This window comes from Gavia stellata, chromosome 2, assembly GCF_030936135.1.
Source record: "Gavia stellata isolate bGavSte3 chromosome 2, bGavSte3.hap2, whole genome shotgun sequence".
Taxonomy (NCBI): Eukaryota; Metazoa; Chordata; class Aves; order Gaviiformes; family Gaviidae; genus Gavia; species Gavia stellata.
The window spans coordinates 82,708,980-82,729,688 of NC_082595.1; the positions used below are offsets into that span (position 1 = coordinate 82,708,980).

The 20,709-nt window shown below is 37.1% G+C and overlaps 1 protein-coding gene across 1 annotated transcript in view; it reads left to right on the forward strand.

The window, feature by feature from the left end:
* Positions 1–20,709, forward strand: part of EYS (eyes shut homolog) — a 939,662-nt gene that overhangs the window by 80,770 nt on the left and 838,183 nt on the right. Inside the window, exon 6 of the mRNA XM_059831070.1 lies at positions 10,695–10,854. Within this exon, the coding sequence (XP_059687053.1) occupies positions 10,695–10,854 (160 nt within the window). The remainder of the gene's footprint in view (positions 1–10,694; positions 10,855–20,709) is intronic.

Sequence of the window (20,709 nt, forward strand, 5' to 3'; positions counted from 1 at the left end):
CTCTGGGTCCCAATGGGGAATTGGGTATCTAACTATCTATTTATCCACAGCAAGTGGCTTAGATCAAGACAAAAGAATTATCTTATGATTTGCCTAACAGCTCCTTAGTATGTTATGAGCAACTATCTTTCCACTTAGATGGTTTGCATAGTGTATCAAAGTCTATTTTGTCAATATGCCTTTCTTCCATCATCCTGACAAACCACTGATTCGGGCAAGGTTATGTCCTTACAGCTAACAAAGGAATTGAGTTATACAGGCCCAAAAACTGAAGTTAAAAAATGAAGTGAAAGCAATGCCATTGTAAGGTCCATTTCCATTTGCATGCACTACACTTGAGACAAGGACTGAGCAAATCATACATATTGCTTGAATAGCAGGGCTGTGTTGGCAAGCAAATAAACACTAGAGCAGCATTAAAGAAAGAGACAATAATCTGTGCTATTATTATGGGTTTTACAATTACACCTACTGTTGGTCATTCAAAGCAAATATTTAAATTTTCTTTGAGAAGCTGTGAAATGTGAATGTTAAATGTGAAATTTTATGTTGGAATCATTGTCCTGGTGCCTTCCAAAAGAGCAGCAGGAGTTGCTGCCAATTTCTGTCTAGTGTTCATACAGTGCAGTGGAAGTAGATTGTGCTGTTAAGGGGGAGGGAAGCTAAGCAAAAAGAAGTAATGTTTTTAATTTCTATAAGTAACTTGCAGACTATGTGTTCTGTAAACATCAGGTGTTTGCATGTGTCTGGGGAACACTGATTAATAAAAACTTGTACATATAAACCAGAACCAAACCAGAAAACACCTAATTACATACCAACATGCATACCTTTCAGAAAATTGCTCCCCAGTCAGTGAGTTTTTGCTTTCTTATATGGACATGCATTTAATAGTATATATCAAATAGTATTATCCACTGTAACAAGACAGAAAAAATAATGTAATAGAAAAGGTTGGTATCTAAAATCTTACCCTGCAGATGGCTCTGTGGCTGTTCATGTTATATTCTTTTGATCCTTTTCCTCACAACCATGTATCCAAGCCCTCGCTGTTATATTTGGAGTTTTATGGTGAACCTGAGATATTTCAACAACCAAGTATAAACCAAGAGGGTATTTGGTTGATAAAGTAAAATTGTGAGTACAAATGAATAATTATGTTCTCTGGTAAAGCAGAAGAGGCTTACATAATAATATAAAGAACTGTCTTCACCATAGGCAATACATTCCTTTGAGGGGGACGAGGGAGAGAGGAGAGAGGAGGGAACCTCTCTTTCTCCTGTGTTTTTTCCCCATGTCAGAAAGCCAGTATGTGGTACACATTCAACAGAACTTGTGCAGAAATTACAATCAGGCAGACAAAGCTCCAAGTTTCGTCCCTAACCAGATGAGGTTTGCCCTTGTGGGTGCAGAACCAGACCCGTCAGCCAGCTGTCAGACCAGGAATCAATCTGCTGCTTTTCAGAAGAGTGGCAAGCAGTGCCAAGCCCCACAGGCCTGCAGTACACCCTACATCAGCCTGAACAGCCTTTGTGCAAACTCTGCTGCTACTGCTCCCCTTTGCCACTTTGTAAGTTCTTCCCTGAGGAGCCACTTTCAGTCCTAACGCTCTTTGACAATACTTTATCCCCAGAAGTCTGCCTGAATTTATAATCCAAAAGTAAAGCATCTGTATGCAGAATAAGCAATAATCTCCAGAACTGAGCTACATCAGTCACACTGCTTAGATCTTGTAGCACTAAGAAGGCCTCAGACTTATTCTTAGAGAAGCCATTTGTATTTATTGCATGAGAGGAGAAGTAAGTTCTAGATAACATATCCAGAATGAAGAGGAAGTATAGCTGAGAGAAAAGATTACCTTGTTTAACAAATGTAGTTCTTTAATAAAAAACCACTAGGGCTTTTTTAAAGCCCTCTGCATTGTATCAATCAACATTTGTTTTCTGAGTATAAAAAAGCCATAAGGAAACAAACATTTAATATTTTTGGCATGCTATATATTAAAGCAGTTGGTTGGAGTGATAAAATTGTTATGAATATTTATAACAGCTCTACTAGCAATGCTAGAAGCAATGAAAATTGGCACTGCAAAATCTACTGCTCTCCAATGCAACTTTTATACTTATGTACAACATATAAAATAGATTATTGTCATTTTTCTTTTTTAAAAAAATCTAGAGTTTCTCCTACAGTTTTCTCCCTATGGACTATCTGAGCAATGCAGTTTCATCTCTGTAAAGCCACTTTGCCACAGTCATTAATTCTACTGATGTCTCTCCAGTATTTGTCCTTCCAGCTGACTGTTCAAGCAGCAGTAGTTCAAAGTCACATACTTCCATTAGGGGCTAGTTTTGCACAAGTTAATTAGTCCATTTTCTTCCACACAGTAGCAGTAATTCCACAGAAGAGTTCACATAAATTTTAAAATGTCCTATACAGTTTTGCGCTTCTTCAGTATTTAATTTGAGCTTTATCAAAACAACCTTTTCCTGCTTTTCCTATTCTATTGAAATAAACAGAATCAAAGCGCCCTAAGTAAATTTCATACGTGCTGTTAAGTATCTCTGAGCAGTACAGAAGTTAATGAACAGTAGATTTCTTCATGTAATAAACTAAATATCTTGCTTTCCAAGAATTAATTCAAATGAAAAATATTTGGTTAAAGCTCTGATCATGTAATACCTTTACATATCTTTTTACAATGTATCTTAACTGATTTACTAGAATAGCATATAATATGAATACACAGTAAAATACACCAGAACTAACCAATAGGAATGTTTTGTTTCATTTTTAAACAAAACTTCTATGAGTTAATGTAGTCATTTTAACCCATTGTCAGTAAACAAAAGCATAAGCCAGCAAAAATAGTGAAAAATAAAATACACAAAATCAATAAATTTTACAGTGAAAGATGTGCTACGTGATCAATATGAAACATTGTTTTTTATTGATAAAATGCAATGCCATTTCTATGAATTATAGGCAGAGGGAAAATAATTAGATGATTTTGAGATGGTGAAAGAGACAAATAATATACGATGAGTTTTAGACAATAGGAATGGAAAGACAAAAATACGTAAGAAATTTCAAGGAGAAAGGAAAAATCTTAAGAAAACAGTGTTCAAATAAGAAAAGTAGCAGTATTTCTTATTACCTTTGTACTATGCAATAGTTTCTATATCAAATACCATACAACCCACAGTCCAGATGCTTCAATTTTATATGGAAAGTGATGAGATATATAAAGGGAGGCGAAAACCTATACCTGGGTGGAATATCATGTTCATTAAAATTGGACCATATGCAAACATAAGTGTCTGTAATGCACTTCCATGTTGTAGAAACACAGAAAGGACAATGCTAACAAGCAACTATATAATTTCTTTGTTTTTCAGTATTACTGCATAGAGTGGAGGCAGAATTCATGTACATAAAAGTTTAACATGTGGGATACTAAATAGGTGCAATGTTAACAACCATTGCTCTTTAAAAAATTCTTCATTAAGTAAACTTTCAATATACTAAGGTCCTATATATTCAACCATATAAAATTATATGAAGTAATATGTTATTGCCTAACATAGCAGCTAGGCATTCAAGCATTAAAGAGAACAGAAAAAATTAATTTCATCTGGTATGAAGAAGTTCTCCAGCCAGAGGCATATTTTATTGTCTTTAGATAAGATTTTTGCAAGTCTGTTTGCATCACTATGTACCAATGGACAGAAATTGATACAAGAGATGTTCTTACTGGATAGAAGGAAAAATGTTTTCACTGTGCAGTCAGTCATGAACTGGAACAGGTTGCTGAGAGATGTTGTGCAGACTCCAAACTTGGACGTTTTCAAGGCTCAGCTGAATAAAGTCCTGAGCAACCTGGTATGATCTTGTAGTTGACCATGCTTTGAGCAGGAGATATTACTAGTGACCTTCTGATGTTGCTTCCCACCTGAATTATTCTATGTACTACATTGTACACTAAATAACTAATAAGGTGATCTACAAACAAAACAGAGCAACTTACAGATGACATTTCCAATTTTAATGTTTTCAATGAAATAATGTTATTATTGAATAATATGTTCTTATTGCATAATATAATGTTCTTTTTTAAAATGTTCATGTGATTCCTAAATATTATTTTTTCATTTCCCTTGCCAGTGCATGTGTTGACTTCTTATATCCTCAATGCTTGAGTCAAAACTTCATTAAATTTTTCTGTCCTAAAAATATGATGTTAAGCAACAGTGGAGTACCTAGGTGTTTAAATGGGAGCTATACTAGGACTGGAAATGTACAGTTCATACAAAATGCACAGATTAATCAACTATTCCCCATACATACCTAGTTGTGGTAAGTAACACATAGAATCATAGAATATCTCCAGTTGGAAGGGATCCATAAGGATCACCAAGTCCAACTCCCTGCTCCTCACAGGACTACCTAAAAGTAAATCAAATGACTGAAAGTGCTGTCCAGATGCTCCTTGAACTCTGACAGGCTTGGTGACTGACCATCCTCTCAGTGAAGAACTTTTTCCTAATGATAATATATAGCAATGATGTACATTGAAAATGTACTCAGTACAATTCAGTGTCAACTAGCTCAAGCTCATAGTTAAGCCTCTAAACATTTGGGGATTTTTTTCTACAGCTATATTTTCATTGTTAGTAGACAATCATAAATGTGCAATGTTATATCAGATTACGATATATCAGTGCCCTTTAGTCTCTCCCACCTGAATAAGATGTGCAATCAAAATATTAAACAGTCATCACAATGATAGGTTGTAACCAGAATTCCCTTGTTCATTTTGACACTTCAGCTGAATATATCTACAGTCATTAGGCAGCTATGCAAAATGAAAGATAAAGTTTTTATCTGGAATTTTCTGTTTTATGAATTCTTTTTTCCAGTCTAGAAACTGGTGGTTCAGGATCACCAAACAATTTTCATCTCTTAACAGAATCACAAAAATCTACCACAAAACCTTTATAAAAAGAATTATTTTTATAATGAAGCAATGAATCACATGGCAACAACTATCCCCAAACAGAAATAACAAGTAGAATGAAAATAACATCTAATGTTTCTTTTATGTTGGTTGCATAAACCAACCAAAACAATAGTTAGAATACTTTTGAATATTTTTCACATTGAAAAATAATTGCACTGATTTTCCAAATAAGATGTCCTGATGATTGAATTATCTTCCACCAACAGGAATTAAACTGGCATCCCAGAGTAGCAAAGGATGATGATAACAGGCATACTCACTGAAAGCTAGAAAACTCCAGCTTTGATTATTCACAATTAGGAGCAAATTAAGCAAACAAACAAAAATAGCTTATGTAAAATGAGTTAATGAGAAATATGAAAAGAAAGCAGTGGTTGGGTCTTTCACAGTTTCAACTTCTTTTACACTCTCATGACTCAACTAATCTAAAAGATCAGTTGCTTTTGGGTAAAAGAAAAGCAGGCCCTGGACCCTATAAGTCCTAAGAATAATCAATAACCTAAGAAAGAAATCTGGACTGAATTTCACTACTGTACTACTTTACTTTTATTAAAAGCGTAGGCTAAATTTTCACTGTAAATAGAACAGCAGGTACCTTTCATATCAGCTGAATCATGATGGTTAACAGCAGAAGAAGAGGTGAGCTCCCCTCCCGCCAGTCCCCGTATTTTATGATTTTGTAACAAAACCGTACTGTATAAGACCATTGCACCTTCACACATTTGCACTGTGTATGTGAAAGCTGTTTGCTCAGCCCCACACCTTGCATAGGAAAGTATGAATTTAATAATACAGAACTGACAACTTTGTGTAACATTGAAATAAGTTATTTTCCCATGTTTCATGAAAAATTTCAAGGAATGGGCAAGCTAGCTAAGTTTGAATTATTTTTTAACAAAATCATGTAAGATCAAGCCTGTGCTCAAGTTTAAACCACTTTACAAGGATACAGAAATTCCCCAAACTCTTCTTTTCTGACTTCCCTATCTAATAAGGAGGTGGTCCCTTGAGATAAGCAGGATGGCTGTAGAAAGGTTCCATAAAAGTTCAGCCAGCCAACTCAGCACTGTGCATTTCTGAAGTATATAACTTATAATAAAATTCTTTAACCTGTTTATTAATGTCGGTAATATCAGACACACATTCTCTATGATGTGCTGTATAAATTTTGTGGTACCTTCAGCAGCTGTTTCCAATACTGCACAATAAGTTTCTAGTATATGTTACAGCTTCTTGCTGATTATTTTTCATCCTTCAATATCTGCCCTTTCTTTCTCTACTACCAAACACTCAAAAAATGCACATTCTTAATTTCCCTTTGTAGGGTATAATTAAATATTAATAAAATTTCATTATTTTGTAAAGTCTAATGAAAAGAGAGGTGGCACCTGCTTGAGCTATGCAAAAGTCAAGTTCATCTTCACCCTCCCTAAATGAGATGTGCATCAATAGAGTTCTAATTCATCAGAGGGCAGAGGAATACCTGTCACTATAAAAAAGTAGTTTCTGGTTTTCCCCCATATTTCCACCTGAAAAATTAAATAATATCATCTCTATTAAAACCAATTAATTAATTCAAGCTATGACATTTTTCTACCCAGACCCCTAACAGTTTTAGCTGAAATCAGGGATTCGCATGAATGAGCATATCATATTAGAGGCAATGTACCTCACCTTCTAATATCACTGGATATGAATCAGTGGCAAAGGCGCTGGCCCAAGTTCAGAGCGATGAACCTCTCATAACATCTGTTGATGTGAGCAGTTAAACTCCAGTGGAATAGTAGACTCGCTTACCTTTTTTTACAATTGCTGTATATCTATATGAGCATTGAAAGCATTCATACCCAGTTTGATCTCTAAATTTTGGGTTGAGTTAGGGTTTTCTGCATGTATTTTAAAAGTAAAAGAGCACCCTATGCTCATGAACATCTTCATTTTGCAAGTCATCTTACCAGACAATTGAAAACTGAGAAATAAAAAAAAAAAAGGTTATTATACCACTTTTCAAAAAAACCTACCAGTATGCTGTTGGGGTGATTTCAATTCAGCTTAAAAAAATGACTTAATGTTGGTGGAAAGTGCTGGTTTAAGCATCCCTGAGACTTGTCCTTTAATTATCCTCAAAACAATTCAGGTATAATCTGGAAATAGTGATTTAATTCCTGAATGCTGTCTTGCAAGTAATATGTTTCACCCCAGGTGCAGAAAACCCACTCTGCTAGGTGAAAAGTACATGCAGTTTTCACAACAACTCAGTCTCTGGCATTTTTTCCCTATTCAGAATAGATCTTTTAAGTGAATTTGTATCTACCAGGAAGAGCGTTAAACTTATTTAAAGAAGCTCTTTCTTGCAGAATGGACTTAATAAAATATTTAAAGAAAGAAAATACTGGTTAAACAGTTTTAATATTGTAAATAGTAATGTTTAGTGACTGAGAAGATAAAAAGTTAAGTCTAGTCGATGAGAATTTCCAAATAAACACTGTCCTTATGAAAAGCAATCATAAAGGAGAAGCTATCCTATAAACTCCATTTTTATAGGTACAGCAACAGAAAAAAAGGAGACCAAGGATAATGTAAGCCCACTGCTGAATGAGATGGCTGACATTCAACGTCTTTGCCCTTCTTTCAGGGCAATATGTGCTTTCGAGTTTGCCAAGAAATACTATCAATGATAGAGGAATGCCAAACTAGGAACTACTTAGGCAAAGGGGGTACATATATGTCCAAAGGACTCAGCAGGATGCATCTAAGTCAGATGAGGGAGTGGATTAATGTAATCAGAAGGTGGTAAAGGCTATCCTCATCTAATACCGGCTTGCATTAGTAAAAGCGTAGTCAGCAGATCAAGTGAAGTCTTTAATCCCTTCTACTCAGCACTTCTGAGGCCAACCCTAGAGCACTGTGTGCTGGTTCAGGCTTCAATGTAAAAAAAAAAAGACTTTGACAAAATTGGAACAAGTCCAGCAGAGAGTCATCAACATTGTGAAAGGGTTGAAGCACAAGATATATGAGGAAAGGCTGAAGGATCTGGGTTTGTTTAGCCTTGAAAACAGAAAGCTGAGTGGGGATATAATTCTTCTCTTCAGCTCCCTATTGGGTGATCATAGACAAGATGGAACCAAACTTTTCTCAGAAGTGCACAGCAATGGAGTGAGAGGCAACAGACACAAGTTGGAACAAGGGAAATGCTGACTAGGTGTTAAGCAGAAATTGTTCACAATATGGTGTGAGTGTAGTTAAGCACTGCAACAGGTTGCCCAGAAAGGCTGTGGAATTGCCATCCTTGGAGATATTCAGACCTCAACTAGACAAGATCCCGAGCAACCAGCTTGGATTTTCAAGTTGACTTGCTCTGAGCAAGGAGTAGGACTATATGACCTCAAAAGGTCTCTCTCAACCTAAATTATTCTGGGGTTCTATGAATGTAAAATACACTGACATAGAGAATAAATCGTATTTCTACAGTTTTGTTTGGGGGAAGCTTTGTATACTGAATGACAAAGGTAGACGTACCCATAGATACAGTTACCTAAAACATGCTGCTTTTTTTTTTAACATTTTTATAGTACTGTCAAATTTAACCAAAAATAACATGAGGGATAAGGACAGTACATAGAGAGTGGCAGGTGTTTCTGGAGATTGAGGCAAATGAAATCAGGAAATGGCAGAGTCCTGTATGGGTTTTGTCACAACAGAGAGATTCAGGGATAGGAATTTGTCAAATAGGGACTAAGGAATATACAGCCGCTGGAGAACATTATATTCTTCCAGGCCCTGGGAATGCAAGTCACACTAATTCTGTTGCATATCATGCTCCTTTTATATCTGGGTCACTCAGAAGATTCCAGCCCACTTTAGCTATCTGCTGTTTCATTAGTTCAACTCAGAGATTCACAATATAGGATTCCCATCACTGCAGTTCTCTTAAAGGCTTCACTTGGCCACCTGAATACTGTTCATTTTTATAAAACACATATATTGGTTAGGGAATCAGAAATCATTGTAATGGGAATGTTTAGAAGACTGATATGTCAGGCCAGTTTTAAACTTTAGAACAAAACTTTACTGAATTAATTAATAAGCACCATACCTCATGCTAAAACATTTTACTCATTTTTAGTCATTCTCACTATGCCTACATACTGTTATTTGGTAAAACGTACATTCTAAATTATCTGTGATTACACAATACTATGGAGCTGATGCCTTATATTTAGTCCTAATGGCTATGGTCCTAGGTGGTTCTTAGTTCCCAAGGTCAAGTCAATCTGTCTCATGAGCTCTTTGATGTTATTACTGAAGTGAGCTTGTCTTCCTTTTTCTCTGTTCTTCCTCTTCAGACTTGATGGTTTATGTTATTTTACTCCCTGCCCACCCTTAAAAAAGGAGGGTCTCCTCCTGATATTACTTGCCTTGGGGCTCTTTTGTGTCTTGCCAGTCATTCTTCTTCTGTGTTCAGCAACATGTCCTGACTATTTTCCATGCCTTATGCTAATTTTGTCTTTTGGTAACTATTTGTTACTTGCATGATGTGCAACTACACCCATCTCTGCCCTTTTGGTGGTCACATTGTATACAAATTCATGTAAAGTGCCTGGCTACACTCTCACAGTGTTCTAAAATACTTTTATGCTATTGTTGGCTATACTGTTTTATTCTTCTTACAGTTGGATTCAAGGCAAGCCACTATTAATTATATCCTGATCAGGGCACTTGTAATTTATAGGTTTCATAGGACTCTTGAGAAGTTAATAAAAGCTTGTATTCCAATAGAATATTTTCAGTGTCTTTTTTTGTTTGTTTGTTTATGGTTATAACCAGTGTCTTCCATTTTTTTTTAATGGTGTGTCTTGGCCCTTGAAGGATATTGAAGTACAAAGACTCTGCCAACACGTTTCTGTCATAATAACGCTTAATAATAATTCTGTCATAATAATGGAATAACAATTCTACATGTTTGTTCCTATGTTTTAGTTCCATTTTTTTGTAAATGAAAGTCTTTGTCCAATGAGTCATGATTGCACTGTCATTGCCCCAAAACAAAAGACATGCAATTTGTGAAGACTACCAAAGATATCTGCATTACTCCAGAAATTTATCTTTAATTAAAGGAGCAGCTCTACCCTTGTACTTAAAAACTTCACGAGACAGCTTCAGATCTTTCCCTTTCCTCTGAAGAAATTAATTTTTTTTATTTTAGTTAACAGGGTCACAATATAAAACAGAAGCTCTATATTATGTTTTCTCATCACTGGTTGGCCACTGTCTATCTTGCAGGCTGTTTTAGTATTACTGCCTGGCTTCTCCCTCACCTCCAGGCCTTTTGAATCCTTCTTTTCACACTCAGTTCTTCTTTTCCTGTGGGCAGCTCCATCCCTCACAGTCAGAAATTATTTTTGCCATTTCCTCCTACTCATGTGACCTCTTTCCCCACACTTTTTCAGTAGACATGGTAGATGAGTTCTGCCTCTTTCCACTGTTTTATCATCTGAAAATACAGACATGAAGAATAGTCTCAGCTGGATGTAACACTCTGCATTCTACTGTACTCTTACTCAATAGTAAAATAAAAGACCCAAAGAAATTTCTACAAACTTTCACATAATATTTTCATTTTGTGTTTTCTTTGCTGTTGTTTTTTGTTTGTTTGTGTGTTTGTCATATCTAGTGTCTCTGTGCACCTGGATGGACAGGAGAATTTTGCCAATTTGCTGAAAATGCATGTTTAATTTACCCCAATAGTTGTTCTGATGGAGCAACTTGCATCGATATGAGCCAACTGAGAGAGCAGCCATTGTTTCAGTGTTTGTGTCCTCATGATTTCACAGGTAAGGCATACACAAATCATGTAGAAGTTTGTAGTTTCATTTCCTATTAAATATTCAAGTATAGGAATACTGAATTTTCAAAAATAAGGAATAGAGAAGCATTTGGAGGAGTAATCACCTCTCTTTGCATTTTCTGCCCTCTGCTCTGATGCCTACAAAATCTAAATTGAACTTACAGGTTACTTTTGAATCTTCCACATGAAGGTTATAGTAAGAATGGAATTAGAGTAGGCTTCAGCTTCAGTTTAAGTGTATGTCTACATGTAGAAGTTCTGCATGTGAGCTAGATGTTGGCCTTCTCATTATAATTCCTGGAGATCTAATTAATTAAAGCAATGGACCCCAGGAAGTTTGTTAGTTTGTATCAGCCTGTATTTATTCAGATAATTTTAGTTATCTTTCCGAGAACTGAATCCCACCTCCTACATTAAGTCCTTGGTGGGCTACCAATGACTTACGCAACGTAATTTGGGGTGGGGTTAAATGATTTTCTTTACTTGACTTTAGAAGTCTAAAGTAATGTGAGACCTAGTAAACAAGTCTTCAAGGCTCTGTGTATCATCAATGAGTAAGCATTTCCAGAGGAGAATTGAGACCACCTGTGTCAGATATGTTAGTGGTTGGAATGCTTTCTTCAGGAGTGTTTCCCTTTTATTGGATACAAAAGAAACCTAAAAAAATAGCTAAGATTAACCACATTGGTTTTTGGCTGGCAAGGAAAACAATTTCTAATTTTTCCTCCAACCTTTCCCTTTAAATAGAAGCTCATTTAAGTTGGATTCCACAATGCTTCATTAATCTTTGGTTGGAGAGGGCACTGAAAGAGAAGCATTGAATGTGATTCACTCCAGGTTTAGGTAACATTAAGGAAACAGACATTAGCTATATGTATGCCAATTTAAAGATAAATGTCAAAAAAGATTAACAGAATTTAAAAAATAACCAATTGAAAGATAGAAACTTAGTATTTATTACCTAAAAAAATTAAAATTAAATTACTCTAAAGAAATGCTATTAATACACAGAGGAAATGGACTTTAAACCTACTGACATTAAAAAAGAAACCCCAGACAGTAGTAATTATCAATCTCTCTTTTCACTTCTACCTTACCACATGTATGATTTTCTTTTTTCAATCTAATCATGGGTTATTTTTTATTGGTGTGACAACCAAAATTATGGATTTGTTAATAAAAGTAATGTTTCACTACAATACTTCAAGGCTTTTGAGACAATAGTAAGGTCTTTACTGTACAAAATAATCATGAAACAAAAGTCTGACAAGCTATAATAAACAGCAAGAAATGTATGCAATTAATACAATTTAACCTTACTAAACACTGTGTTATGACTAAGTTCAAGTGGAAGTGACTTCAGTGTTCAGCAACATCTTACTATAAGGTCAAGATTCTTTCCTTTGTGGGATCTCATCATAAGAGGTTCTTTATATTGTAATAGATGTATTTAATTTTTTTACTTATTTCTATTTTTAAATAATAAATTACTCCTTAGCTCTTATTCAATAGCATTTTTCGTTTATACCTGTTTATTGTTTCATTTATGTGTCTGGGAAGGGAGACAGGGAAGGACAATGCAGTTGCAATTTTGGCATGTTTACTCGACTCTAATTAAATAGCATCTGCAAACAGAAAGACTATTGCAGTTTCACATCTAATTGTTCTTAATTGTGTTTATAAATTATAAACTCTACAGCTGCAGCCTTTGCATTAATATTTAGATCATATTTGGAGCAGACTTATCTTAGGGAAAAGAAAGTATGACATGATGTAACATTCTCAGCTGTGAAAAGCAGAACTTTGATTTTAAAAGTAATAAAAACATTTCATTTTGGTTTCATATTCTTTAATGAAACCTTGGAGAAGCTTAGGATATACACACAAATGCAATTTTAAACTACATTTCTTATTTCTGTTTATATGTAAAATATATTTTTGGATAATTAACTCAGAAAAATATCCATGTGTTTGGTTTAAACTCTCAAAGGAGAGAATAAATTAGTTATAAAATATAGGGGGTTTTGTTGAATAGGTATCATGACTTCTGTGCTCTCAATTTCCTTCTACGGTTAGTTCCTTATTTTTCTTTTCCTCTTCTCTGAAAGTGGATAAAAACCTTCCTATCTACAACAGTGCATGTAAGTAACGTGGCTTATGACATTGAAATGAAACACTCTATGTCAGTGATTTCTCAGGTTTTACACAGTAGACCAATTGTCCTTGAAGAAGCTTCCTCTAATTAATTACTATCTTTCCTTGTGTGTAGAGCAATCATATTGGCAGGAATTGATTGGGTATGTTAGACACTTCATTTAGTTGGTAGAAAAGTCCTTTAATTAAAATAATCTTACTGCTGCTAAAATGAAGTGCACCCCAAGCAAACTCACCAACCAGAATTTAAAGTACTACTTCAATTACAATACTTTTTCTCCATCTTCAAACTTTCCTTTTAGAAGACTCATTGATATCATTTACAGATTGATCCACAATTCATTATTTCTCTTTCTCTCTGTTTTATTGAGTTGAGACATGGCTCCTAATCACAGAAAAAAAAACAACAACCAACCCACCCAACACCACACAGCACCATGCCCATCAAGCCACATCCCACAATGCCACATCCACACGCTCCTTGAATACCTCCAGGGAGGGTGACTCTACCACCTCCCTGGGCAGCCTATTCCAATGTTTCACTACTCTCTCAGTAAAGAACTTTTTCCTAATATCCAGCCTGAACCTCCCCTGGCGCAACTTGAGGCCATTTCCTCTAGTCCTGTCACTTGTCACTTGGGAGAAGAGACCAACACCGACCTCTCTGCAACCTCCTTTCAGGTAGTTGTAGAGAGCGATAAGGTCTCCCCTCAGCCTCCTCTTCTCCAGGCTAAACAACCCCAGCTCCCTCAGCCGCTCCTCATAAGACTTGTGTTCGAGACCCCTCACCAGCTTCGTCGCCCTTCTCTGGACACGCTCCAGCACCTCTATGTCTTTCTTGTAGTGGGGGGCCCAAAACTGAACACAGGATTCGAGGTGCGGCCTCACCAGAGCCGAGTACAGGGGCATGATCACCTCCCTACTCCTGCTGGCCACACCATTTCTGATACAGGCCAGGATGCCGTTGGCCTTCTTGGCCACCTGGGCACACTGCTGGCTCATCTTCAGCTGGCTGTCGACCAACACCCCCAGGTCCTTTTCTGCGGGGGAGCTTTCCAGCCACTTGTCCCCAAGCCTGTAGCATTGTCTGGGGTTGTTGCGGCCAAAGTGTAGAACCCGGCACTTGGCCTTATTGAACTTCATCCGATTGGCCTCAGCCCATCGATCCAGCCTGTCCAGATCCCTCTGCAGAGCCTTCCTACCCTCAAGCAGATCAATGCTCCCATCCAACTTGGTGTCGTCTGCAAACTTGCTGAGGGTGCACTCTATCCCCTCATCCCGATCATCAATAAAGACATTAAACAAGACCGGTCCCAAAACTGAGCCCTGGGGGACTCCGCTTGTGACTGGCCGCCAGCTGGATTTCACCCCATTCACCACAACTCTCTGGGCTCGGCCATCCAGCCAGTTTTTTACCCAGCAAAGAGTGTACCTGTCTAAACCATGGGCCGCCAGCTTCTCCAGGAGAATACTGTGGGAGACAGTGTCGAAGGCTTTGCTGAAGTCCAGGTAGACAACATCCACAGCCTTCCCCTCATCCACTAGGCGGGTCACCTGGTCATAGAAGGAGATCGGGTTGGTCAAGCAGGACCTGCCTCTCATGAACCCGTGCTGGCTGGGCCTGATCCCTTGGTTATCCTGCACTGTGAGCGCCCTCAAGATGAGCCTCTCCATAATCTTCCCCGGCACCGAGGTCAGGCTGACAGGCCTTTAGTTCCCCGGATCCTTCTTCTGGCCCTTCTTGTAGATGGGTGTCACACTGGCAAGCCTCCAGTCATCCGGGACCTCCCCCGTTGACCAGGACTGTTGATAAATGATGGAGAGTGGCTTGGCAAGCTCCTCCGCCAGCTCCCTCAGCACCCTTGGGTGGATGCCATCAGGCCCCATAGACTTATGAGTGTCCAGGTGGCATAGCAGGTCGTTAACTGCTTCCTCCTGGATCACGGGGAGTTTATTTTGCTCTCCATCCCTGTCATCCAGCTCAGGGAGCTGAATACCCTGAGGATACCTGGTCTGGCTATTGAAGACTGAGGCAAAGAAGGCATTAAGTACCTCAGCCTTTTCCTCATCCTTCGTGACAATGTTCCCCGCCGCATCCAGTAGAGGATGGAGATCCTCCTTGGCTCTCTTTTTGTTGTTAATGTATTTATAGAAGCTTTTTTTGTTGTCCTCACGACCGTGGCCAGGTTGAGCTCTAGCTGGGCTTTTGCCTTCCTAATTCCCTCTCTGCATGACCTAACGAGGTCCTTGTATTCTTCTTCACTTGCCTGCCCCTTCTTCCAGAGGTGGTAAGTTCTCTTTTTTTCCCCGAGCCTCAGCATAAGCTCCTTGTTCATCCAGGCCAGTCGTCTTCCCCGCCGGCTCTTCTTACGACACATGGGGACTGCCTGCTCCTGCGTCTTCAAGATTTCCTTCTTGAAGAAGGTCCAGCCTTCCTGGGCCCCTTTGCCCTTCAGGACCGTCTCCCAAGGGACCCTCTCAACCAGTGTTCTGAACAGGCCAAAATCTGCCCTTCAGAAGTCCATGGTAGCAGTTTGGCTGGCATTTCTAATTTCTACAGGTACATGGGAAATGAATATAAACAGATTTGGATGAAGCTTGCACTATTGAACTATGTAGGTAGTTTCAAACAGCCTTCTGTAGAAAGAATCTCTGGTGCCATAATAGCTAATGTTCCAGAGAAGAAGATATGTGATATAAAAGTTCCTGTATCTTTCACAATCTAGTTAAGACAATGTTTATAGTAGTGAACAAAACAATGACATGGCCTAATTTAAACCCTTCTCTCTGGTCAAATCCACATTTTTAAATTCTTTTGTTCTCCAGAATACAGTGGTATCATGGCTTAATCCTGGTGGGCAGCTAAGCACCACGTAGCCGGTCATTCGCTCTCCCCCAGTGGGAATGGGGGAGAGAATCAGAAGTGTAAAAGTAAAAAAACTTTTGAAAGTTAAGGTAAAAACAGTTTAATAGGTAAAGCAAAAGCTGCATGCACAAGCAAAGCAAAATAAGGAATTCATTCATTACTTCCTATTTGCAGGCAGGTCTTCAGCCATCTCCAGAGTATTTGGGGAAGGTCTCTATTTTGTGTTGAAGTACAGTGGAAGACTTATAATTATGTCTCAAAACTCAAATAGGCAAAAAGAACAGTAACATTTCTTCCACAGCATTATTCCCTCTACTAAAGGTAAAGGAATTTTCGTAACATCATGGGAGGTCCCTATATCACAGGAGTGTTACTGGAATTACACAGCAGTGTATGTCTCAGCAACACATGCTGTCATTTTAAGCTTTGTTCATTGCACTTTATGTGTTATTACTGTTGTCACCTTTGAAAGAGAAATTGTTAGTGCACATAGATTCCAAACATCAATAACCATGGACTGAAATAATGGAATAAAAGAAGTCACTTGCCAAGTATTACTACAGGAATTCACTCAGAATACTTATCTTTATTAAATGAAGAAAAAAGGAACAGCTCACTGCTTTGCAGAGGATTCAATTTGCTGTTAAAGAAGAACTTTCAGTGATAACTGACGAAAGCAAAAATAACCAAAGTAATTCAATCACTAATACTGTTCAGCAGATGCCTAGAAATGTTTCCTGCTGTTTAAAATGCCTTTTAGAATAGGGTGTGGCTGAATAGTATTAGTTAGGGTAAAAGGCAAATAGTTTTAGCTAGGACACGGGTCCTTACAAAGATCTCTTACCTAAGATACCAAGCTGAATTACATGAAAACACAATGGTTCCACTCCATCTGGAGCATTCCACTGTACTAATTGAGATAAAAAGACAGAGAAGTATGCAGTCCAAAAATAAAAATAACACATTAAACCATGCTGGCATAATATTTAATTTGAAGCAGATAAACTCTAGAACACTAAGCGAGGCCTAGTGACTGATGTACCATACTTGCGGGAACTCCAGGCAGAAAGTGACCTACAGCATTTTAAGTCAACAATTTTTCTCAGGTCTTGATTTCTATAAGAAATAGTAAGATTACCAAAATTTTTATGCTGGAAATACTTTTTTTCTTTGGCATGCAGCATTTGTATGAACAGCCAAAAGACTGTGAAAATGTTCTACCTGATATTTCAAAGAGAAATATAATATCAGTATTTAAGTTCTGGCTGCTTTTAAAATGGAAAAAAATGTTCCCAATGAACTGGAATATTTATGAATATGTTTTATATTTCATAATTCTTAGCATTTCAGTTTCCAGTTTAAGTCACTGTACAGTGAATATATTTGGGCCCTATGAATAAGAAAGAATTTTGAAAGAGTTCTTGTTCATCAAGAATAACTGTATATTACATGGTTAACTTACAGATCCTGTAGTTTGTTAAGAGCATATATAGTACCAATGTCTATGGATTTCTAAGTAAATAATTGAGTAAAGGTCTTGACTGAAAGAGATGCTATAAAATGTGCGCTTAAACTTGACATACATACTCTAGCCGGCTACATCCATTCATGAACTCCAAAAATTACTTTCACCCACCTCTGTCAAATTTTTTTTTTTTTTAAGCAAAGTACAAAACCCTTGACCTTTTACCTTCTGGGACTATTAGACCACTCAGACCAGAGTGGTGCTCTACATCACTGACCGAATATTTAAAAAGTAGGAAAGTTTCAGAGACACAGTGGGAGTGTTTCCTAATCACAATGTGTTCACATGAAATTCTGACCTCAGTCAGGTTCATGCAAAACAAACTTTCTTCTCCTGCTTTCCAATTCCTACCAGCCTTCCATGGCTCATTTTATTTAAGACACACAACTCCCAAATTTACTCTCAGGAATTTTCCAGAACTCTGCTGATTTGCTTTAGCTTGTCTGTGTCTTCTGGCTTTACATCTATCGATGTCTATTCTTTCCTTGTTTATTCATTCAGAGTAAAAACTAAAAGGAATCTAAGATCTTTTTCCATTGATAGTTTCATAAGCCTCTCATAGAGAACAGCACTGCATTATTTATTCTCATTACCCAATATATAAATCTGCTATAAGTTACAAGGGAAACTAGGAATTTGCAGCTTTGTTTAAGCATCCAGAGAGGCAGCTGGAGAGATAGTGTGCATTCAAATAGCTGTATATCACCCCAAAAAAAACATCAAATCATCAATAAGAAACCGGAGGGAAGTATGCCTTTTATGTAAATTCAGTCAAAAAGCCTTCAGAACAAGGTGTTTGAAGTGGTTTAAAAAGTTGATGATCTATAATAACCATAGAGACATTTTTTCTGCTACTCAGCTGAGCCTGTGTTGATTATCTCAACTGAATACAACATTTCAGATCTTACCTAGGTACAAAAATTGTTGCCAGCACTATAAAATCACCTATGACACTAATGGGTTTAAAACATGATAAGGTATGTAGTGTAGATGCAAATATAGCATGTTTAAAAGTAGAAAATGCATTGGAGAGATGAACACTATCACGTAGACCTACTGATGTTTTCCTTACACAGCTGATCTCTGTAGCTCTATTTTATTTCTTTAAAAGGTCTTAGTCTTACAGCTTTTAGCTCCTGAAGTCTTTCTTTATAGTGGAAGCATTCAAGTTGGGATTTAGTGTTTCTGAAGAAATTAACATGAATGAAACTATGTAGAAAACATGATTAAGCAAAACAGTTACCTGTTGTGCCACGTTCATGTAAATCAATCCACCGCAGTATTCTTATACCAGCCTGAACATCAGCTTTCCTCTTTAAAGTATGGATTATCATGCTTAACCACATATTGCTTGCTTTTTTCAGGCACAATGTACCACATCATTAGCTGACATGGTCCACTGTATCTCCACTGAAGCTAGAATTATGCTAACATATGAACTAAATCTTGAAGCCTTTCTTATGCTATTTCTCAAGCTCTGTGTTCAGCAGTTTTTCTTTCTAAAACACCAAAAAAAACATTCTGTTGAGATACTATATACAATAATACAATGTGACAGACTGAAAGCATAGTTGCACCTGTGTTTTTGATGTCTGTTATTGATGTATATTTTTCCTGTGACATAAGCAGTCTTCATAGGCACTGTGAGACCCATCCACTTTCTTATTAATCTGTATTACATTGGAAACTTACATTCAGCAACAACTTCTGTGCTTTGCTCTTCACCCTGTGACTATCTCTCTGAATAGCTCAGGTTTACTTTTTTTTTTTCTGAAATATACTTGCTTCCCTTTTTATTTCCTAAGACATATCTCACTTTTAAAACATGTTCCTTTAAAATATTTAACCTCTTCAGATCTGTTTGTGTTATACCTTTCTCCTCAGTACTTGGCACCAATTTAGTATAAGCTCTGTATGTGATTAAAGTTTTGTTTAATCTGCTTTCCAGATCATTAATAACATTAATAACATTATTAATATCAACATTAAATAACATTCAAACTAAGATTAATCTTTGTGGCAAATTTGAGCTACCATCCCAGTACACTGACATTCATCTTTACTCCAGGTTTATAACCCGTCTCATTCTGTTCTCAAATTGCCAAGGTATTTTTATAAAACTTAAACCCACAACCTTTCTGGAACTCCAAATGTGATATTTATGCCTCTTATTGCAAAGTAGTCTTGGTCTTGGCCAATACAAATCAGGGAATAGAGTGTTTTAGGAGCAAAAAGGCTGGCTGTGCAATTAAGGCTGTCAGGTTTGGTACCCACAATAGCCTGCTGTTGGCCATATCACTGTTGTACTAAGGACACTAGGCAATATCCTGATTTCATGCATTCTTTAGGCAACCTCAAGCAGTCTTTCATAAGGAGATATTCCTTACTGGACTTTATGATCTCTGGCACCTTAAGAACAATCTGTACAACACTGCACAAGGAAGGGTAGCCAAATATTTCAGTATAGCTTCAGTACAGTAAAATATTATTTATAAAAAAAAGTTAAACTATTTCACCTGGCTTGGTGAAGAAAGTATAGCATGTAGAGAGAAATGAATAGAACACAGATTCTTTTGTATGAGAGAAGAATCTGTGAAGGTGATATTGAGTCCAAAAGTAGACTAGAGCACAGAAGTTAAGGGGAGACTGATAGATAGTATGTGGGAGTAAAGACAAAAGTGTAAGAATGTCTGGCATACTGTGAAATCAACAGCGAATTCTGTCATCACCTAGCACAGTTAGTCTGTAATTTTATGACATTCCTCTGAGTAAGGGAGTACCATTACCCTTTTCTCATAGAGGGGGCATAGATATGCAGAGAGATTAAAATCCTAATTAGTTTTGCCTAATTTTAGGCAGCCCCAGCTGCAGAATGAAAATGTCTAACGAAGCCAGGAACTAAACTTACTTGTATCCTAACATTAAAAAAAAATCAGCTGTTCAAAAGATCTTTGACAGATAGGCCTGTGTTTGATCTGCTTCCATTGCAAGAGAGCTAGATGCAAGTTACAGTTTGATGGCATTTTAAATCAAAAGTATAGAAGAACTCTCTGAGAACATAACATGTTTTGATTACATTTTACTCTGACTTTTTATGTCAGGGTCTGGAGTAAGTGCACTGAAATATGCACACATGAATGTAAATGATCTATCAATATATTTACACTAGAAATGAAACAAACAAACAAACAAAACCCTTTCTAACTATTATAGGTATCAGTGTTTCAGATTCCCAAATGAGAGGAAACAATCTTAGCTAAGATGGAAGTTAATCAGTTTATATAATGAACTTATGT